We start from the raw sequence: 17,639 nt of genomic DNA, 5'->3' as shown, positions 1-17,639 counted from the left end.
ACATACACCACAAGATGCTCTTAAACTGAAAACGTAGCCAAGAATGCCCTTCAACTGCTGATCCGCCTGCTTCTACTACCCAAGGCTGAGTCCAGGTATGTGGCGCCTTGCCCAGCTTGCTTTTGAACTTTTAATGAAAACATACTGTGCGATTTATCATAGTTAATCATAAATCAACTTGACTGGACTTAGAATCACCATAGAAGCATATCTGAGTGTGTCTATGAAAGGTTCCCAGGCTGGGCAGTGGTGTCGCACGCTTTTAATTCCAGCAGAGGCAGGCAGATCGCTGTGAGTTTGAGGCCAGCCTGGTCTACAAAGCAAGTCTAGGACAGACAAGGCTATACAGAGAAACTCTGTCTCGTAAAAAAAGATAGGAAGAAAGAAATAAAGGAAGGAAGGAAGGAAGGAAGGAAGGAAGGAAGGAAGGAAGGAAGGAAAAGAAAAGAAAGGTTCCCAGAAAAGTTTAGTGGAAGAGGAAGACTCACCCTAAATGTGGGTACACAGCTCATGGAGTGGGGTCACAGAGCTGTAGCCAGTATCCTGTCTGCTCCCTGACTGTGGATACAATGTACCCAGTTGCCTCCCACTCAGGCTGCTAAGACCTCCCTTTAAACTGTGAGACAAAATAAACTACCTGAAATAAAATGTGGAAAGAGGCAGGCTTACGTCATCCTGACTTCCTTCTGACAGGCTCCTTATCACAAGAACAGCAACTAGAACAGGGCTCTTGTTATGGCTTCTTATTGGCATTTATATTCTTTACACAAAGTATTTTAAGCAATGTTGGCAGATATCATGGTGAAGAAGAGCGCCCTGAGCCGCTCACCTACAGCTACAACCCCTCTAGCAAATCACATCCTTAAGACTCCATTTCTTTTCAAAGGAAGAAATTAATATACTTCAAATCTTCATGACTGATCATGCAAGCCAGTCAACATCAGTGAAAAACATATTCCCACGGCTGCCACTCCTATCCCCACAGCACTGGGCAGAGAACCCAGGGCTTTACACAAGCTAGGCCAGCACTCTACCACTGCGCTCCATTCCAAACTCTTTTCCACAGCCCTTGTACTGTCTCATTGTGTTGAAACCACTTGTTTGGACTCGCTTCCCAAGTGCTGTGATTAAAAGCGTGCACCACCACACCAGGCTCTAGAATCCACTTTTTTTTTTTTTTAAGATTTTTTTTCTTTATTTTTTATGTATACAGTGTTGTGCCTACATGTATGCTTGTGTGTCAGAAGAGACCACCAGATCTCATTATAAATGGTTGTGCGCCACCATGTGGTTGCTGGGAATTGAACTCAGGACCTTTGGAAAAGCAGCCAGTGCCTAGAGTCCACTTTTTAAGGCTCACTGTCTAGCACCTGCCATAACCGCCATCAAACACAAACTTACTCTTGTGGTTTACATTGGAACTATTCTTTTAAAGGCATATTAGGATTCTGGTCATATGATAACTTATCAAGTGGTGGTAGAGAGGGCCAATAACTGTGCTATATCCTTGTATATAAAAGAAACCCCAAGGCATTTAAGGCTCAGCTTTCATTCTGGAGTGAAAACACTGCCTGCATAAAGACCCCAGTTCAATCACAAGTAAGAAGCATGCCTCCATTCCACCTCGGGGATTTTAGTATTTGTATTAATTTCATGATATGTAACTGGGGATGTGCATCTGAGTACCGGGCCCACAGAAGCTGGAAGAGGGGAACAGATTCTCAGGAGCTGCAGTTACTACTGGTGGTTGCTTCTGACCCAACCACTGTCCATGTGTGCTGAGAACCAAGGTCAGGCCCTCTGTAAGAGCAGCACATGTTCCTAGCCTCTGAACCACCATACCTGGCTTTAAGGGAAGCTTTAAGAAATTAGTAAAATATCAGTAAAAATATTTTCCCATTAAATGTTTATTCTCACCCCCCAAACTTTCTAAAATTGTTTTTATACCTTTGCCAGGTTATGCTGTATTATATTTCTTAATATTTATTTTTGTTATCCAGGAGGTCATACACCTTTAATCCCAGCACTGGAGAGGCAGAGGGCATCAGATTTCTGAGTTTGAGGCCAGGCTGGTCTACAGAATGAGTTCTAGGACAGCTAGGACTACAAAGAAACTGTGTCTCAAAAAACCAAAAAGAAAACTTTGTGTGTGTGTGTGTGTGTGTGTGTGTGTGTGTGTGTGTGTGTGTGTGTGTGTCGGTGTTGCATAGGTATATGTCTGTAGCACCCTAAGAGACCAGAAAAGGTGTTTAGATGGGCAATTTTGTTTTCGACAAACTAGAGTGATATCCTTTCAGCTAATCAAAAAAGAAAGGTACAAAAAAGTATGTATAGAGTAGGAAAATATATATACTGGACAGATGTGAGAGCTAGAGAGTGAATGAGTGATGAAGTGCCAGAAGAGACAAATGCAAATAAAATCCTGGTTTGTGGGGAAAGAATATTGATAGTTTGAAGTCAAATCTGAGAAAAAGTAGGACCAGTTTGAACTCATCTGCTGCTATAAAGCTTGCTTTTAAAAACCCAGCGTAGGAGCCGGACGTGGTGACGCAAGCCTTTAATCCCAGCACTCAGAAGGCAGAGGCAGGTGAGTTCAAGGCCAGCCTGGTCTACAAAATGAGTCCAGGACAGCCAAGGCTACACAGAGAAACTCTGTCTCAAAAACCAAAAACTATAAATAAATAAATAAATCTTCCTTTACCCCTGATTTTTTTGTTGTGTTTAGTTTCATTTAACCGACTTAAAATAACTTTTTTGTTGTTGTTGTTTTTCGAAACAGGGTTTCTCTGTGTAGCCTGGCCGTCCTGGACTCACTTTGAAGACCAGGCTGACTTTGAGCTCAGAGATCCGCCTGCCTCTGAGTGCTGGGATTAAAGGCATGTGCCACCACGACTGGCTTAAGAATAACTTTTGATAATAAATACTTTTAGCAAGTAGAAAGTAAAGATGCAAGTAATCAATTTAAAAGTAGTTAACATATTCACAAAGCTACTGATAAATTCTTACCACCATAAAATCGAATCATACAGCTGAGGTCAGGGTTGGTAGCCTCCTCCTGTATGCGCACAGGATCTTCGAATCCCAGCCTGGATAAGTAATCGTAAACAATTTGGAGAGGCCGTTCAGTGGGCTCCAGTCTCCTGCTCACACAAAACATAATACATGGTAAGTAATAACAATGTGCTTGGTTTTCTCAGCTCTTCATTTTGTCTTGATTTTTATTCCTAAAACAAGATTCTTTGTGCACATGTGCATGTGAGAGTAGTGCATGCACACAAGTGTGGAGATGCACAGAGGCTCGTGGAAGATGTTAACTATCTTCCTCTATTGATCTCCATCTATTTCCCTGAGACAGTCTCTCACTGACTTGCCTCTGAGCTGGACTGGCTGGTCAGCAAGCTCTATGGGTCCACCTGCTTCCTAGTTCCAAGCCTGGTGCCACACAGAGGCAGGCATGCACAGTTTTTCCTGTGGGTGGTGGGAAGCACTCTTACCCATGGGGCTAGCTACCTAGCCCAACATCTGTTTCAGTATTAAACTATGAATCCAAACAAGTGGCTTCAACATAATGAGTCTTAGAGTTTCTTTTGACTTTGTGAGGACCACAAGAAGCTCTGCTTACATACACTGGAGACATTGACATGACTGGATTAGAAACTAAAATTAAGAATTTCCAAATATTTACTTAAAACAATTATACCTATGGTATAACATAAATTACTTAAAATAAATTTTTTACAGCCGGGTGTGGTGGCGCACGCCTATAATCCCAGCACTCGGGAGGCAGAGGCAGGTGGATCACTGTGAATTCAAGGCCAGCCTGGTCTACAAAGCGGGTCCAGACAGCCAAGGCTACACAGAGAAACCTTGTCTCGAAAAACCAAATAAGTAAATAAATAAATAAATAAATTTTTACAAATAAAGTTTAGTAAAAGGGTGACACTCATTGCTTTTCATTTTTGTGAGTTTTTCTTTTCAGTTTTTTGAGTATCAACTCCCACAAGTTGTCCTCTATCCTCCACATGCCCACATTAACATACATATGTCCACAACACACACACACACACACACACACACACAAATTCAACACATTTTAATTAGAATAAAAATAGATCATCTCTTCTATTTGAAACAACCAATAAGCAAGCACTGTATCAAAGTCTATGTACCTTCAAAAGGTCCTGAAAGAACATTTAGGAATTACATTGATTAAAAAAATTACAAAGTGCGCATGGTGACACACGCCTTAAATCCCTGCACTTGGGAGGCAGTCAGGTGGAACTCACAGACTGTTCTACAAAGTGAGTTCAAGACAGCCTGGGCTATTACACAGAGAAGGCCTGTCTAGAAAAAACCAAAAAAATAAAAAAATTATGAAAGCCAGTGTGGTGGTTTGAGTGAAAATGGCGCCCATAGGCTCATAGGGAGTAGCACTAACAGGAGATGTGGCCTTGTTGGAGGAAGTGTGTCACTGGGAGTGGGCTGTGAGACCTCAGAAGCTCAAGCCAGGGCCAGTGACTCAACTCACACTTCCTGTTGCCTGTTGGTCCAGATTAGAACTGTCAGCTACCTTTCCAGCATCATGTCTGCGTGTGTGCAGCCATGCTCCCAACCACAGCAATGGACTAACCTGTGAACTGTAAGCCAGTGTGAATTAAATGTTTTCTTTATAAGAGTTGTTATAGTCACGGTGCTAAGACTGCCAGGGATAGTGGTGCACTTCTTTAGGCCCAACTCTCAGGAGGCAGAGGCAGAGGCAGGCAGATCTCTGTGAGTTCCAAGTAGCTACTGGTCTACATTGAGAGTTCCAAGACAGCCAAGGCTACAAAGTGAGGCCTTGACTAAAAAATAAAAAATAAAAAACAAAACAACAACAAAAAAACATAAAAATTAAAATAACAACACATAAGCTGGGCGTGGTGGTACATGCTTGTCATCCCAACACTCAGGGAGGCAAAGGCAAGCATATCTCTGTGAGTTCGAGGCCAGCCTGATCTACAAAGGGAGTCCAGAACACCCAAGGAAGATTACACAGAGAAACCCTGTCTCAAAAAAGAACAATAACAACAAATAAAAAAGAAATAAAGTATACTTCGTTATAGGGACAAAAGATATAAATGCCAGTCTTTTACATTTGAATAGCTATAAACCGCTGAGGCAACAAGATTTATGAAAAAAACGGTATAATGAAAGGAGCAATCACTATAAAAGCTGCATGCAAACACCTGCAACAGAATAAGAACAAAAGAGAAGAATCCAAATTGTTGTACAAAGCACATCACAAATAACCCAACACCTGGCCTTGCCTTCCTCCTGCTCAGCTTAGATTTGCGTTGTGTTTACTGTTATAAGCCATGCTGGCCTAGAACTCCCAACAGTTGTGCCTCAGTCTCCAAAGTACTGGAATTCTAAATATGTCCTACCACGCCCAGCTCAATATGATTTTCTGGTTTCCAGAAACTAGAAGATAAACTCAAAATAAACTACTACAACTACCACCACCACCACCACCACCACCAGCATCACCACCACCAACAAAGAAGGGGGCAGGGGAGAACATATTGCCCATAAAGACACAGAAGTACTGAACTTTTATATTACTATTTATTTAGATAATACAGTTTCTGAGACAAGACTTTGTTCTGTAGCACTGGCTGGCCTGGTACTCACTATGTAGCCCAGACTCATCTCACACTTGCAGTGGGCCTGCTGTCTACATCTCCCAACTGCTGGTATTTTAAGTGTAGGCCACAATGCTCAAGTAAATGTAATAGAAAGAGAAAAGTTTTTCAGACTAAAAGCATCAATTAATCCTTAGCCAAAGAAAATCAGAACTCACCAAGGTCTTGACAATGGTGGGCATTTTTCCAAATATATATATGTTTATATATATATATATCCCCGCCTGTCTCTGCCTCCCAGAGTGCTGGGATTACAGTGTGCACCACCTCACCTGGCTTCTCCCCTTATTTTCTTTTTCCTTCCTTCTTTCTTTCCTTCCTTCCTTCCTTTCCCTCCTCTTATTTTCAAGGTATCTTCTTTTGTTTTTTTTATTTCCTGAGAAACACCTCTCATTGAGCCTTACAATCACTGGTTTGGCTACAGTAAAATCCAGAGATCAACAAAATAAAGACACATTTTAAGAAGAATTTGTAGGGTCAGCAACATGGCTCAACAACTAAAGGCACCTGCGAGGACCCAAAGATGGAAGGAGAATTAACTCCTGAAAAGTGTCCTCTGATCTACACATGTGCACTTTGATGCAAAAAAGTTTTAAGCACACACAACATACACAATAAATAATAAACACTTTTAAAAGTATTTAAGAACTTATAACATTAAAAAAAAATCAGACTTGCTCAATATTAACCACTGAATGAGACCAGGCACAGTGAGAATTCACATTGGTAGACCTGGACCAAATATGATAATTTTGTTTTGTTTTTGAGACAAGGTTTCTTTGTGTAGCCTTGGCTGTCCTGGACTCGCTTTGTAGACCACACTGGCCTTGAACTCACAGAGATCCACCTGCCTCTGCCTCCTGAGTGCTGGGATTAAAGGCGTGCGCCACTGTGCTTGGCAATGGAGAAATCTTAATATGAGAATCTTAATATATCAAGATGCACAATAATGAAAGTATCACTTATCACAGGCTCCTGTAGACACCATCTTGGACCACATGACCAGTATCATTTTTGTACAACTTAAATTGAAGTATCTAAGCTTAAACATCTTCCTAATATAATGCAAATTCCATCTTAACTCTACTCCTTCCAGGATTTAGAATTACTGTATTTCAATACCAAAATTTCATAGGATGATCTCATATTCACAATTAATTCATTTTTTTTTTTTTTGAGGGAATACGTGTGTTTTAGTTAAAGTCCGAGAATAACTCTCAGGAGAAGTCTGGTTATCTATCTCCTCCTACCACTGGATCCAGGAACCAAATGCAGGTGTCAGGCCTGTGGGCAAGTGCCTTTACCACTGAGCCATCTTGCTGATTCCATAACTATACTTTAAAGCTAACTTTCACTTGCTCAATTTTCCTAATTTCTCTAGAAAAGAGACATAAATGAAACATCCTAATCCTGATGTATTTTGCAGGATCAAATCACGAGGCCTAATAAAGACTGCAGATTTGGGAAATCCTCTTTTTAAAAAAAATGTATTTATTTCTTATGTACACAGTGTTCTGCCTGAATGCACACCTGCATGCCAGAAGATCTCATTATAGATGGTTGTGATCCACCTCGTGGCTGCTGGGAATTGAACTCAGGGCCTTTGGAAGAGCAGCCAGTGCTCTTAACCTCTGAGCCATCTCTCCAGCCCAGGAAACCCTCTTTATATATTATTCCCACCTAATTTTTCCAGATTGCATGAAAAAATTAAGAGAACTTCCACATATGCTCACTAAGATAACATAAAATAGTTAATAAGCAGTATCTCAGGAAGCACAAGAACAAGTAAAACGAAAGACTAATTACACTTACTCATTAGGTTCCTTTGCTTTAAAAAGTAGAGGACATGGGGGAAGGAAAGAAGGTCAACAGCTCAATTTTCAAAAGTTTAAGAGACTGGTAACTAGCTATTTGCTAAATCTTTCACACACACAAAACTGTATGCTGCAAAATAGGTGTTGGAGAGTTGTTTTTAAAAAGTTATAATCAGGATTTGAACCACTTCTATTACTTCTCTGAAATAACAGAGAAACTACTGACGCCTGTGCATCTGAACATACACCACATCAGCAAGGAAGGCAATGATGTCATGATGGCAAATGATATACCTCAGCCAATAGTGTGTATGCGTTTAGTTATTCTAAACGGTGCTCTAGCTAAGGCTTATGTAATAGAAGAGTACATTTCAGTAAGCATATTTCCTAAGAGTTCTAGTTAGGGGTTAAAAATGTGGCTCAGTGGCAGAGCACTGGCCTCCCAGTAGTAAGGCTCTGAGTTCAGTCCCCAGCACTGCTCCCCCACCACCCAAAATGATTTCTACCCAGAGAGGTTGTTGCAAACTGTAATCCCATCTACAATCCTAGCACAATCCTTACAACCCAGGTAGAGGCAAGAGGGTCATCGGTTCCAGGAGAGCCTGAAATACACAGGGAAAACCTGTTTCAAAAACAGCAAATACACAGTTATAGTTAGCAGTGGGAAGCAAAAGCATATGCTGTGAAACCCACATAAGCAACACATCATACTAAGACCCCGGAGAGCGACACGCCATTCTCTACACTGAATTCAAGTTACAATTCAAGCTCCAGCCGCCTCTGATGATAAAAATCTGCAAGCATCAACTGATGATTGAGAATAATTCAAGCCAAGAGCAGTAATAAGAGAAACTCCTACCTCTTGCTATGCTGAAGGTATCTATGGTATTCAAAAATGTATTTCAAAGCTTTGCATGTTTCACAAGTAAGAAAAGGGATGTTCCCAGTGTCACAAACACAAGACAATAACAATCCATTTGAACTTGTGCCTGTTTCATTAAAAACCATTTTTTTTTTCCTTAAAGATAGTCATAATGTTCTACTTTGCTAAAATAATTTATGAGACTCAGGAGGCACAGACAGGCAGGCCAGCCTGGTCTACAAAGTAAATCCAGAACAGCCAAGGCTATACAGAGAAACCCTGTCTCGAAAAACAACAAGAACATCATCATTATCATCGCCATCACCATCATCATCATAATTTATGCATAAAATAACTCAAAGCACTTCATATGTCATTTCACTTCATGGACCCTAAAAGGCTGTTTTATATGCCTATATTTTATTTTATCTACTCTACCATCTCTTAAAGGATACATTACTTTTTTATGTACCACAGTTGTGTAACAAAGAACATGGCTGGCCTTTGTCCCTGGTTCCTAGGAGACAGATTTGAGGAGTGTCTCTGTAAGAGTAACTTTTATTCACATGTTGTAATTGTCGTCTTGGAGGTTTACTGTCTTTGTCTGATCACCTAGTTCTAGTCTTGGAATGTTCTGGCCTCTGTACAACCTAATCTAGGCCTAGAATGTTTTTATCCTCTGAGACTTACTGCTGAATAAGCTCACTCTTTCTAGATCTTTCTGAACTAAGGTTGGCTGGTCCAACTCAACTGTTCTAGTTCAAACTCCTCTCCAAACTGACTGACCCAATCTGGCTTCTCTCTCGGCCTCTGACTGAACTGCTCTGCTTGCCCTCATACTAACTTTGGCAATCTTTTGGCTTCTTCTGGTTTTCTGGCTCATTCTGTCTTCACCTGTGTCTAGGTTGTTCTCTCTTCAGCCTGTCTCTGTAAACTCTCCTGGTCAAACTGCTTTCTCTTTCTCTCTCTTTCTATGCTGCTTTCTCTTAGGTTACCTCTTTCTAAGAGTTGGGCATATCCTACTCTGTCAAATCTTTCTGATTTGCCACTTTGTCTGCCTCTCAATTAGGCATCACTTTCAAACATGGGTGCTTCCTTCTACAAACTAACTTTACCTTCATTATTTCATTATCTGGGATTAAAGGTAAAGGCATGTCTGTATTCCAGCCAGAGTAGCCATGTTGCTGGATTAAATCCTTCTACATGTCTTTGTTATTCACAGGCCCCTTAAGCTATTTGTGCTAAGAAAAAAAATTGACTCAGTATGGGATCCTGTGACCAGAACAACTGACCATGTGATTAAGAGCTGGGATTCTAGGCCAGCCTGATCTGCACTGGTGAACCAAAGGGGCTGAAGACTGCTGGGTCAGTCATATGGACACTGACTCAGTCAATCAAGCCTCTGTGCTAAGCCCCAACAAAGGTCTGTGCAGGGGATGCTCTCAGACCTTGGCCCGCCTCCTTCAGCTGCAGCTCTGACTTGCATCCTTTATATTCAAAATTAAATCCTCCTGCAGTCCTTTCTTCCCTCCTGCTGAGGCTCAGGGACCCACTGAATTTGGACAGTTTGTGGGAACTTCCAATTTGTATCTAGTTATCCAGACATGCAGGTGGCCTAGAGACCCCAAAGAGCTGCTCCATTCTGAAATAAGGTCAATACTGTTTTTTTTTTTTACTCTTTCATTTATTCTTTTACAATTTCATACATGTATAGAATGTATCTTGACCCTGTACACCTGGACAAATAAGGATATGACAGATCATACCCTTTGTGTTCTTTTAATTTTTGTTACATTTACTTAGCTTGAGTCTGTGCAAAGGGTAGGGTGCAGGCACACACACAGTATGCATATGGAGGTCAGAAGACAACTTGTAGGAGTCAGTTTTCTCCTTATACCACATTGGTCCTCGGGATCAGATGACCATCTTCCTAGCTCTTTCTTTTCCTTTTTTGAAAAATAATTTTTATTCCCCCCACAGGGGAAAAAAAAAGTAGAAAAACTCTGAGCCAAAATACATGCTGGTTTTGTTTTGTTGTTGTTGTTTTTTTTTACTAGATGAGAAATTTTTTGGTTTTTTTTTTAAGGTGTAAAACTAGGCAAAATTGTTTAATGTCAGTAAAATGTCCACATTCCGCGACCCCCTTACTTCCCACCAAACAGGGACCAAGCCCTTAATTTCTCTGGTACATTAAGAACCCTGCAGTTAGCCAGATGGTGTCAGAACAAACATTAAAAGAAAAATCACAGCCAACTAATTAAACTATCACCTGCCGTTGGCTGTAAAATATACTAATTTTATAAGTATCAAAATGTGAAACAAAGTTTGAAAATAAAAATACTGATATTATAATATATAACACAGTGCACACCTGTGTGTGGAGGCCAGAGGACAACACCCTTGGGTACTGTTCCTCCAGTACCACCCACCTTTTGATTGAGACAGACTCACCAGTGGGCCCCGAGCTCCGCCTGTCTCCACATCTCTAGCACTCAAGGGGCACACCCACAACCAGCTGTAACCCAGGTCCTCATGCATGTACTTTACTTGGTTACTGTTTACAGCACAGAGATGACGGAGCCATCTCTTTAGCCTAACCTTTTTTCTTTTAAAGTCTTAAAAGAGTACTAAAAGTCAGGTGGCACGTGCCTGTAATCACAGTACACGGGAGGTGAAGGCAGCAGGCAGCTGATGATAGGTGATACTACTGATGAAGGTCATTCTTGGTTACACAGCAAGTTCAAGGCCAGCCTAGGCTACATGAGGCACCATCTCAAAAACAGAGTGCTGAAATGTGAAGCAAAGACAAATCTCCTTTTCTTCTCTCAGTTTAACAGTCTGGTGTATATATATATATATCCAGAAACAGGAAATTGCACTCTACTTCAAAATATGGTTAAGAGGGATGATAATTTAGCTCAGTAGTAGAGAGCTTACATGTACAAATCCCTAAGTTTGATCCTCAGGACTGCAATGAGGTGGGGGGGGAGGGGAGAAAATGTCTAATAGGTATGTATCTATCTATAAAAAACAGAGCTGTGGGCTAGAGAGATGACTCAGCGGTTAAGAGCACTGACTGCTCTTCCAGGGGTCCTGAGTTCAATTCCCAGCAACCACATGATGGCTCACAACCATCTATAATATGATCTGATGTACACTGTAAACATAATAAATAAATCTTAAAAAAAAAAAAAAAAAAAAAAGAGTTGTGATGACTTATAAGAAGTCACTCAGCAGTGACAGAAAGATCAGCACTCAGGAGCCCAAATCCTCCAGTGTTATCTTCTGCTATAAGCATCCTGTCCGCTCTCAGAGCTTACCTTAAAAGACAGTTGACATCTTAGTCATTTGATCACTAAGAACAAAGGCAGAGCTATGACAGTGAGTCAAAGGGCAATCTGTTTTATTACGCATGGTCTCATTACAACTTCTCAGACGGAAAGGAATGATGGCAGTAAGCTTCTCTGATGAGTCACTTGCTGCTTAAACAGCTCAATAGAAAAAGATAAGGCCAAACAGTACAAGGTAAAGAATAGACTGAGAGGGAAATGCTTTTTCCCAAATACAGCTTGGCCATCAACCAACTACAGGAACAAACACCCAACCCTAAATCTCTGGGTCTCTTCCACATTTACAAAACAAAAGGAAATAAATGGTCTCCTCCTTGACTTTCAGAGGGAAGTTCCTGGCTTTGAAAACAGGATACTTTGCTGTTACAATAACATTTGAGATGCTAAGCTTTTCTTTCTCTTGCCCCCTGAACACTGGTCTAACTTCCCAGCAGCTGACACACCCACCTTGCCCCAACACACAATACATGAGGTGCTAACAGGCTGTTCACACCAGTTTCCTTCACTAGCTAAGTGCTACAATTCCATAAATGTGTAACCCTCCAGCATACTTTAGTCACTGTTCTATTGCTGTGAAAAGACACCATAACTAAGGCAACTCTTTTAAAAGGAAGCACTTAATTGGGGCTGGCTTACTGTTGCAGGATTATTTGATCCCATTATGAAACCCAAGATTGTGAACAGTAAAAACCTGTTTCTTGTTTGGTGTGGTTCAGCCCTAACACACACCTTTAACCCAAGAACTTTCTGTTTATTGTAAACAGGTGAGTATAGGGTGGTTCAGCCCTAGCACACACCTTTAACCCAAGAGGAGTTAATAAAGTTAACCCTAGGTCAGGAGACGAGCAAGTAACCCGATGACAGGGATTAAACAGAGAGGAGGGACTGTGAGCTGAAAGGTATGTAAGACAGTGTGGAGAAGATGAAAGGGCTTTTGGCTTTTTCCTCCTGTCCTGTCAGCTGAGCTAGCAAGCTTTTGGTCTTGAGTTTTTGGCCTTCTAGGCTTTTAGCTTGGACCTTTCGGCTTTTTCTTTTAGGATGTGAGCTGAGTAGGAAGGCTGGTTGTGTGCTTTCTTTTTTCTTTTTTTTGGGGGGGGGTTGGGGGAAGGTGGGTTTTGAGACAGGGTTTCTCTGTGTAGCCTTGGCTGTCCTGGACTCCATCTGTAGACCAGGCTGGCCTTGAACTCACAGCAATGCGTCTACCTCTGCCTCCCGAGTGCTGCGATTAAAGGCATGTGCCACCACGACTGGCTTCAGTTGTGTGCTTTCTCTGCCTCTCTGAGCTAGCAGGGTTTCACCACAGCATCTGGCTCCTGAGTTTTTATTGGTAAAAATGATATGGAATTTTCGTTTTTAAAACAACAGCTTGCAGTTTCAGAGTTTTTGTCCACTATCATTATGATAGGGTACATGATGGCATGCAGGCAGGTGCTGGAGCTACATTCTGATCCCTAAGCAGAAAGAGACTCTGGGCTTGGCATGGGCTTTTGAAACTTCAAAGCCCACCCCTAAGGGCATACTTTTTCAAACAAAGCCACACCTCCTAATCCTGTTAATCCTTTCAAATAGGGCCACTCCCTGGTGACTAAGAAATATATGAGACTGTGGAGGCCATTCTTATTCAAAACGTCACATAAACCCTTAATTGGAAAAAGAAAACAGTAAAGTTAATTTTAAAAGGAAAGAAGGAATAATTTAGGGGAAAAAAAAAAAAACATATTGTCAGGATTACCAGCAGCGGCTTAGCTAGCACAACACTATTTCTAAGAGTTGAATGTAGAGGAATTTCAACTCAGAACATGGCTACTCTGGCAAGAGCCACATCCAAAGATCTAGGTCTGCATGATCTGGCTGGAATACAAACACGCCTTTAATCCAAGAGACAGACGCAAACAGATCTGAGTTCAAGGCCAGCCTGGTATAGAGCAAGTATCTGGTAAAGAAAAGCTTAGGTTCAGGTGTGGTGGTACATGCCTTTAATCCCAAACAATGAAGGTAAAGTTAGCTTGTAGAAGGAAGCACCCATGTCTGAAAGTGATGTCTAATTGAGTAGCAGGAAAGGTGACAAATCAGAGAAGATTTGACAGAATAGGATAAGCCAAACTCTGAGGAGAAGAGAGAAGAAAGGGAAGTTAACTCAAGTTAAGACAGAATGAGCCAGAAAATAAGAAGCCAGAAGATTAGAGCAGATTGCTAAACTAGTTTGAGACCAAGCAAAGCAATCCCAGGCCAAGAGAGAAGCCAGATTAAATATGTCAGCTAGGAGAGGAGTTTGAGTCCAAACAGCTGAGTTGAATCATCCAGCCCAGAGCTTCGAAAGAACAAGTAAGGGTAAGCTTATTAAGCAGGAAATCTCAGAGGCTAAAACATTCTAGGCCTAGATTGTATGGAGGCTAGAAGCTTCCAGGACTAGGCCTGTGTTAGCAGAAGGAGGCAGTAAGCCTCCCAGACAACAGTCGAAACAGGCAAATAAAAGTTACTTTTACAGTTGAAATGATTTAGAACAACCCACATAGGTAATATTTACTGGGAAAATATTTCAATGGCTGAGCATATGCTTAGCACACATATGGCCCTAGATGCATACTTAATAGATGGTACCAGACAACATTCTAAATGCTTTACCTCATTGACACTTAAAGTGCTGAGCATCACAGAGAAGCTTAGTAGGGCTACCATCTCAAAAGGTGCACTCCTGTAATCCCAGCACTCTGGGAGGCAGAAGCAGGTGGAGCCTGGGCTACAAAGTGAGTCCAGGACAGCCAGGGCTACACAGAGAAACCCTGTTTCAAAACACAAAAAACAAAAACAAAAACAAAAATCAAGTCAGGTGTGGTGATGAATGCTTATAATCCCAGTACTCAGAAGCAAGGCTGACGCAGGAGGACTGCTGGGAGTTCAAGGCTACAATGAGCTACATAAAGAGTACCTGGTCAACCAGAGCTACTCAGCAAAACCCTATCTAAGAAAAGAAAACAAAACAATGTAACAAATCAGAATGATCTCAGGCTATCACAGATCTTCTGAATCAAAATCTGTATTTATTTATTTATTTGATTATTACTCATTTATTTTTGGTTTTTTGAGATAGGGTTTCTCTATATAACCTTGGCTGACCTGGAATTCAATTCTGTAGATCAGGCTGGCCTCCAACTCATAGAAATCTGCCTTCTTCTGCCTCTCAAGTGATGGGATTAAAGGTGGGTACCACCACCGCACTGCCAGAATCTGTATTTTAACAAGGTACCTAGGTGGACAGTTTAATAAATCTTACTTACAAATAACTCATTACTTTTCATATCAGATGCAATGAATTTACTCTTCATGATAAACAATAAAAATATTCTCCATTCTACAAATCGATAGGGCACAGAACATTATGTATTTACACTGTAAAATGTCAGTGACAGGATTTGAACCATACTTTTTCATCCCATAATCCAATCTAAGATACTACCGTATATAATTTTTAAAACATTTATTTATTTATTTATTTATTTTCATGTATATGAGGGCTCTGTCTGCATGAATGCCTGCAGATCAGAAAAAGGGCATTGGATCCCATTATACATGGTTGTAAGACACCATGTGGTTGCTGAGAATTGAACTCGACACCTCTGGAAGAACAGCTAGTGTTCTTAACTGCTGAGCCATCTCTCCAGCCCTGCCAGTACTGTATATTAAGTTTTAACTATTTTTTTCAGTTTTAGAGATGAGGTCTCAGGTAGTCTAGGCTGGCCTCCAGGTTCATGTGTAGCTGAGGAATGGATGACCAGGAACTCTTATCTTCCTGCCTTCACCTCCCAAGCACTGCGATGATACATATGTGTCAACACACCCAGCCTTGCTCTCAAAAAATAATTTTTTTTTATATCTAGTATGTGTGTATACACATACACACACCATGGTGTGCATGTCTGCTGTGTGAGTCCCACGGATCGGACTTGTTGGGCTTTGAGAGGGTTCCCTCATCCCAAGGAACGAGGCCAGGGAAGCAGCCATAGGGAAGGAGACAGAAAGGAGGGAAAAGAGAAAGAAATGTGGAGAGGAGGAGGGAACCACGGCGTCTGGGTTCTGTAGGGAAGCCCAGCCCCTGGGCCGGAAAGTTCAGGGTGGAGGGCAGGGTATGTCAGCCACGCTCTGTAACAGGTAAGGACTGAAGGATGCTGGGAGAACCTGGAGGCCAGCTCCACTTTGGTGTGTTAAATATGCGACTTAGCCTCTTGTCCTGAGCCTACAACCCAACAACTAACTGTTCATTATCAAAGTTACAGAGCTAATGAGATAAACATCCCACTTTAATTACAGTTTACATTTTCATGTGTTAATAAACTGTATCACATTTGAATGCTTAACTAATTACACAACTAGTGGGAAGGAGGTAATGGAGCGGATGTGTCTTCATATTCCTGGCGTCTTCTAATGTAAACATTAGTAAGACATCCGCTTCAACAGGTGAGCACCAGTGAGCATCACCAGCTGTAATCTAGGTCAAGGCTTTCCACCGATAAAATTAGATCAACGTGTTAAGATTTAGAAGAGCCTAAGGATCACCCTGTCTGATCCTTTTGTTATACAAAAGGATTTAGGAAATGTAGTTAACTTGGGAACAGGGAAAACATTCAAATGCTAATCTACTTTTCAGGATTTCGTCCAGATCCTAGAAGAAATACACAGTAAACCTCAGTTCACACTTTAAAGAGGCATCAGCTTTGGCTCAGCTAAAGGTGTTACTACTATTACCACGCCTCAAAGGTGTAAGTAGTTCCTCTTCTCTCTCTCTCTCTCTCTCTCTCTCTCTCTCTCTCTCTCTCTCTCTCTCTCTCTCTCTCTCACACACACACACACACACACACACACACACACACACACACACACACTTCAAATAATGCTGAATCCACTGCTTGGAATTCTGTTTCTGTTTACAACTGAAAAGAACAGAAACACAGTGAAGCCTTTAAAGAACTAATGCATTTTTATTTTTTAACGTTGAATTAAAGAGTTGAGATGCACAGTGTAAAACTACTTTTACAGTATAAAATTGTGGTGGTTTGAATGAAAATGTCCTTCGTAGGCCCATAGGGAGCAGCAGTAGTAGAAGGTGTGGCCTTGTTAGAAGTATTATCACTGGGTGCAGACTTTACGGTTCTCAGAAGCTCAAGCCAGGCCCCGTGGCTCACTCACTCTTGCTGCTGCCTGCCCATTCAGATGTACACCTCTCGGCTACCTCTCCAGCCCCATGTCTGCCTGTGCAGTGCCCTGCTTCCCACCATGACAATTGTGGATTAAACCTCAGAACTACAAGCCAGCCCCATTAAATGTTTAGCTTTATGAGAGTTACTACTCAGGTACTCTTTTTAATTTAAAAATATGTAAGGACTTATGTTCATATATGGACATTGTGCCTACATATATACTTGTGCACCTGGGGCATGCCTGATGTTCAAGAAGGCCAGAAGAAGGTGCTGGCTCCCCTGAGACCAGAGTTACAGACACTGAATAACCACCATAAAGATGCTAGGAACCGAACCTAGATCCTCTGGAAGAGAAGCTACGAGCTTTTAACTGATGAACCAGCTCTCCAGGCCCATATTTTTATATTTTAAATGGAAATATAACTCTATGAAGAAGTTGGAAATATTTATCAAAGTTATAAATGGTCATATTCCTTTGGCAAGAATACTGCACTTCTAGGAGCTTATCTTCCAGACTCCTGTGTGAAATAGCAGGTACAGAGTAATTCAGCTGTGGCACTGTCTGCTGCACTAAAAACTGGTAGCAGATTAATATCCATGATGAGTGATTAGGGAGATTAGCTAAAATTATGGTGACCTGTAGAGTGGAATAGTCATATACTCATTAAATATTTATATAAATATGAATATGGAAATGTCTCTCAGATAGTAAATCAACAGTGTATTGTATACATCAT

The 17,639-nt window shown here is 41.2% G+C and overlaps 1 protein-coding gene across 1 annotated transcript in view; it reads right to left on the bottom strand.

The window, feature by feature from the left end:
- The window catches only part of Phlpp2 (PH domain and leucine rich repeat protein phosphatase 2), a 70,380-nt gene that overhangs the window by 43,215 nt on the left and 9,526 nt on the right, over nt 1–17,639 (bottom strand). The window contains exon 3 of the mRNA XM_051168754.1: nt 3,007–3,140. Within this exon, the coding sequence (XP_051024711.1) occupies nt 3,007–3,140 (134 nt within the window). The remainder of the gene's footprint in view (nt 1–3,006; nt 3,141–17,639) is intronic.

Source organism: Acomys russatus, chromosome 26 (assembly GCF_903995435.1).
Source record: "Acomys russatus chromosome 26, mAcoRus1.1, whole genome shotgun sequence".
Taxonomy (NCBI): Eukaryota; Metazoa; Chordata; class Mammalia; order Rodentia; family Muridae; genus Acomys; species Acomys russatus.
This window is presented reverse-complemented; position numbering and strand designations above follow the sequence as displayed.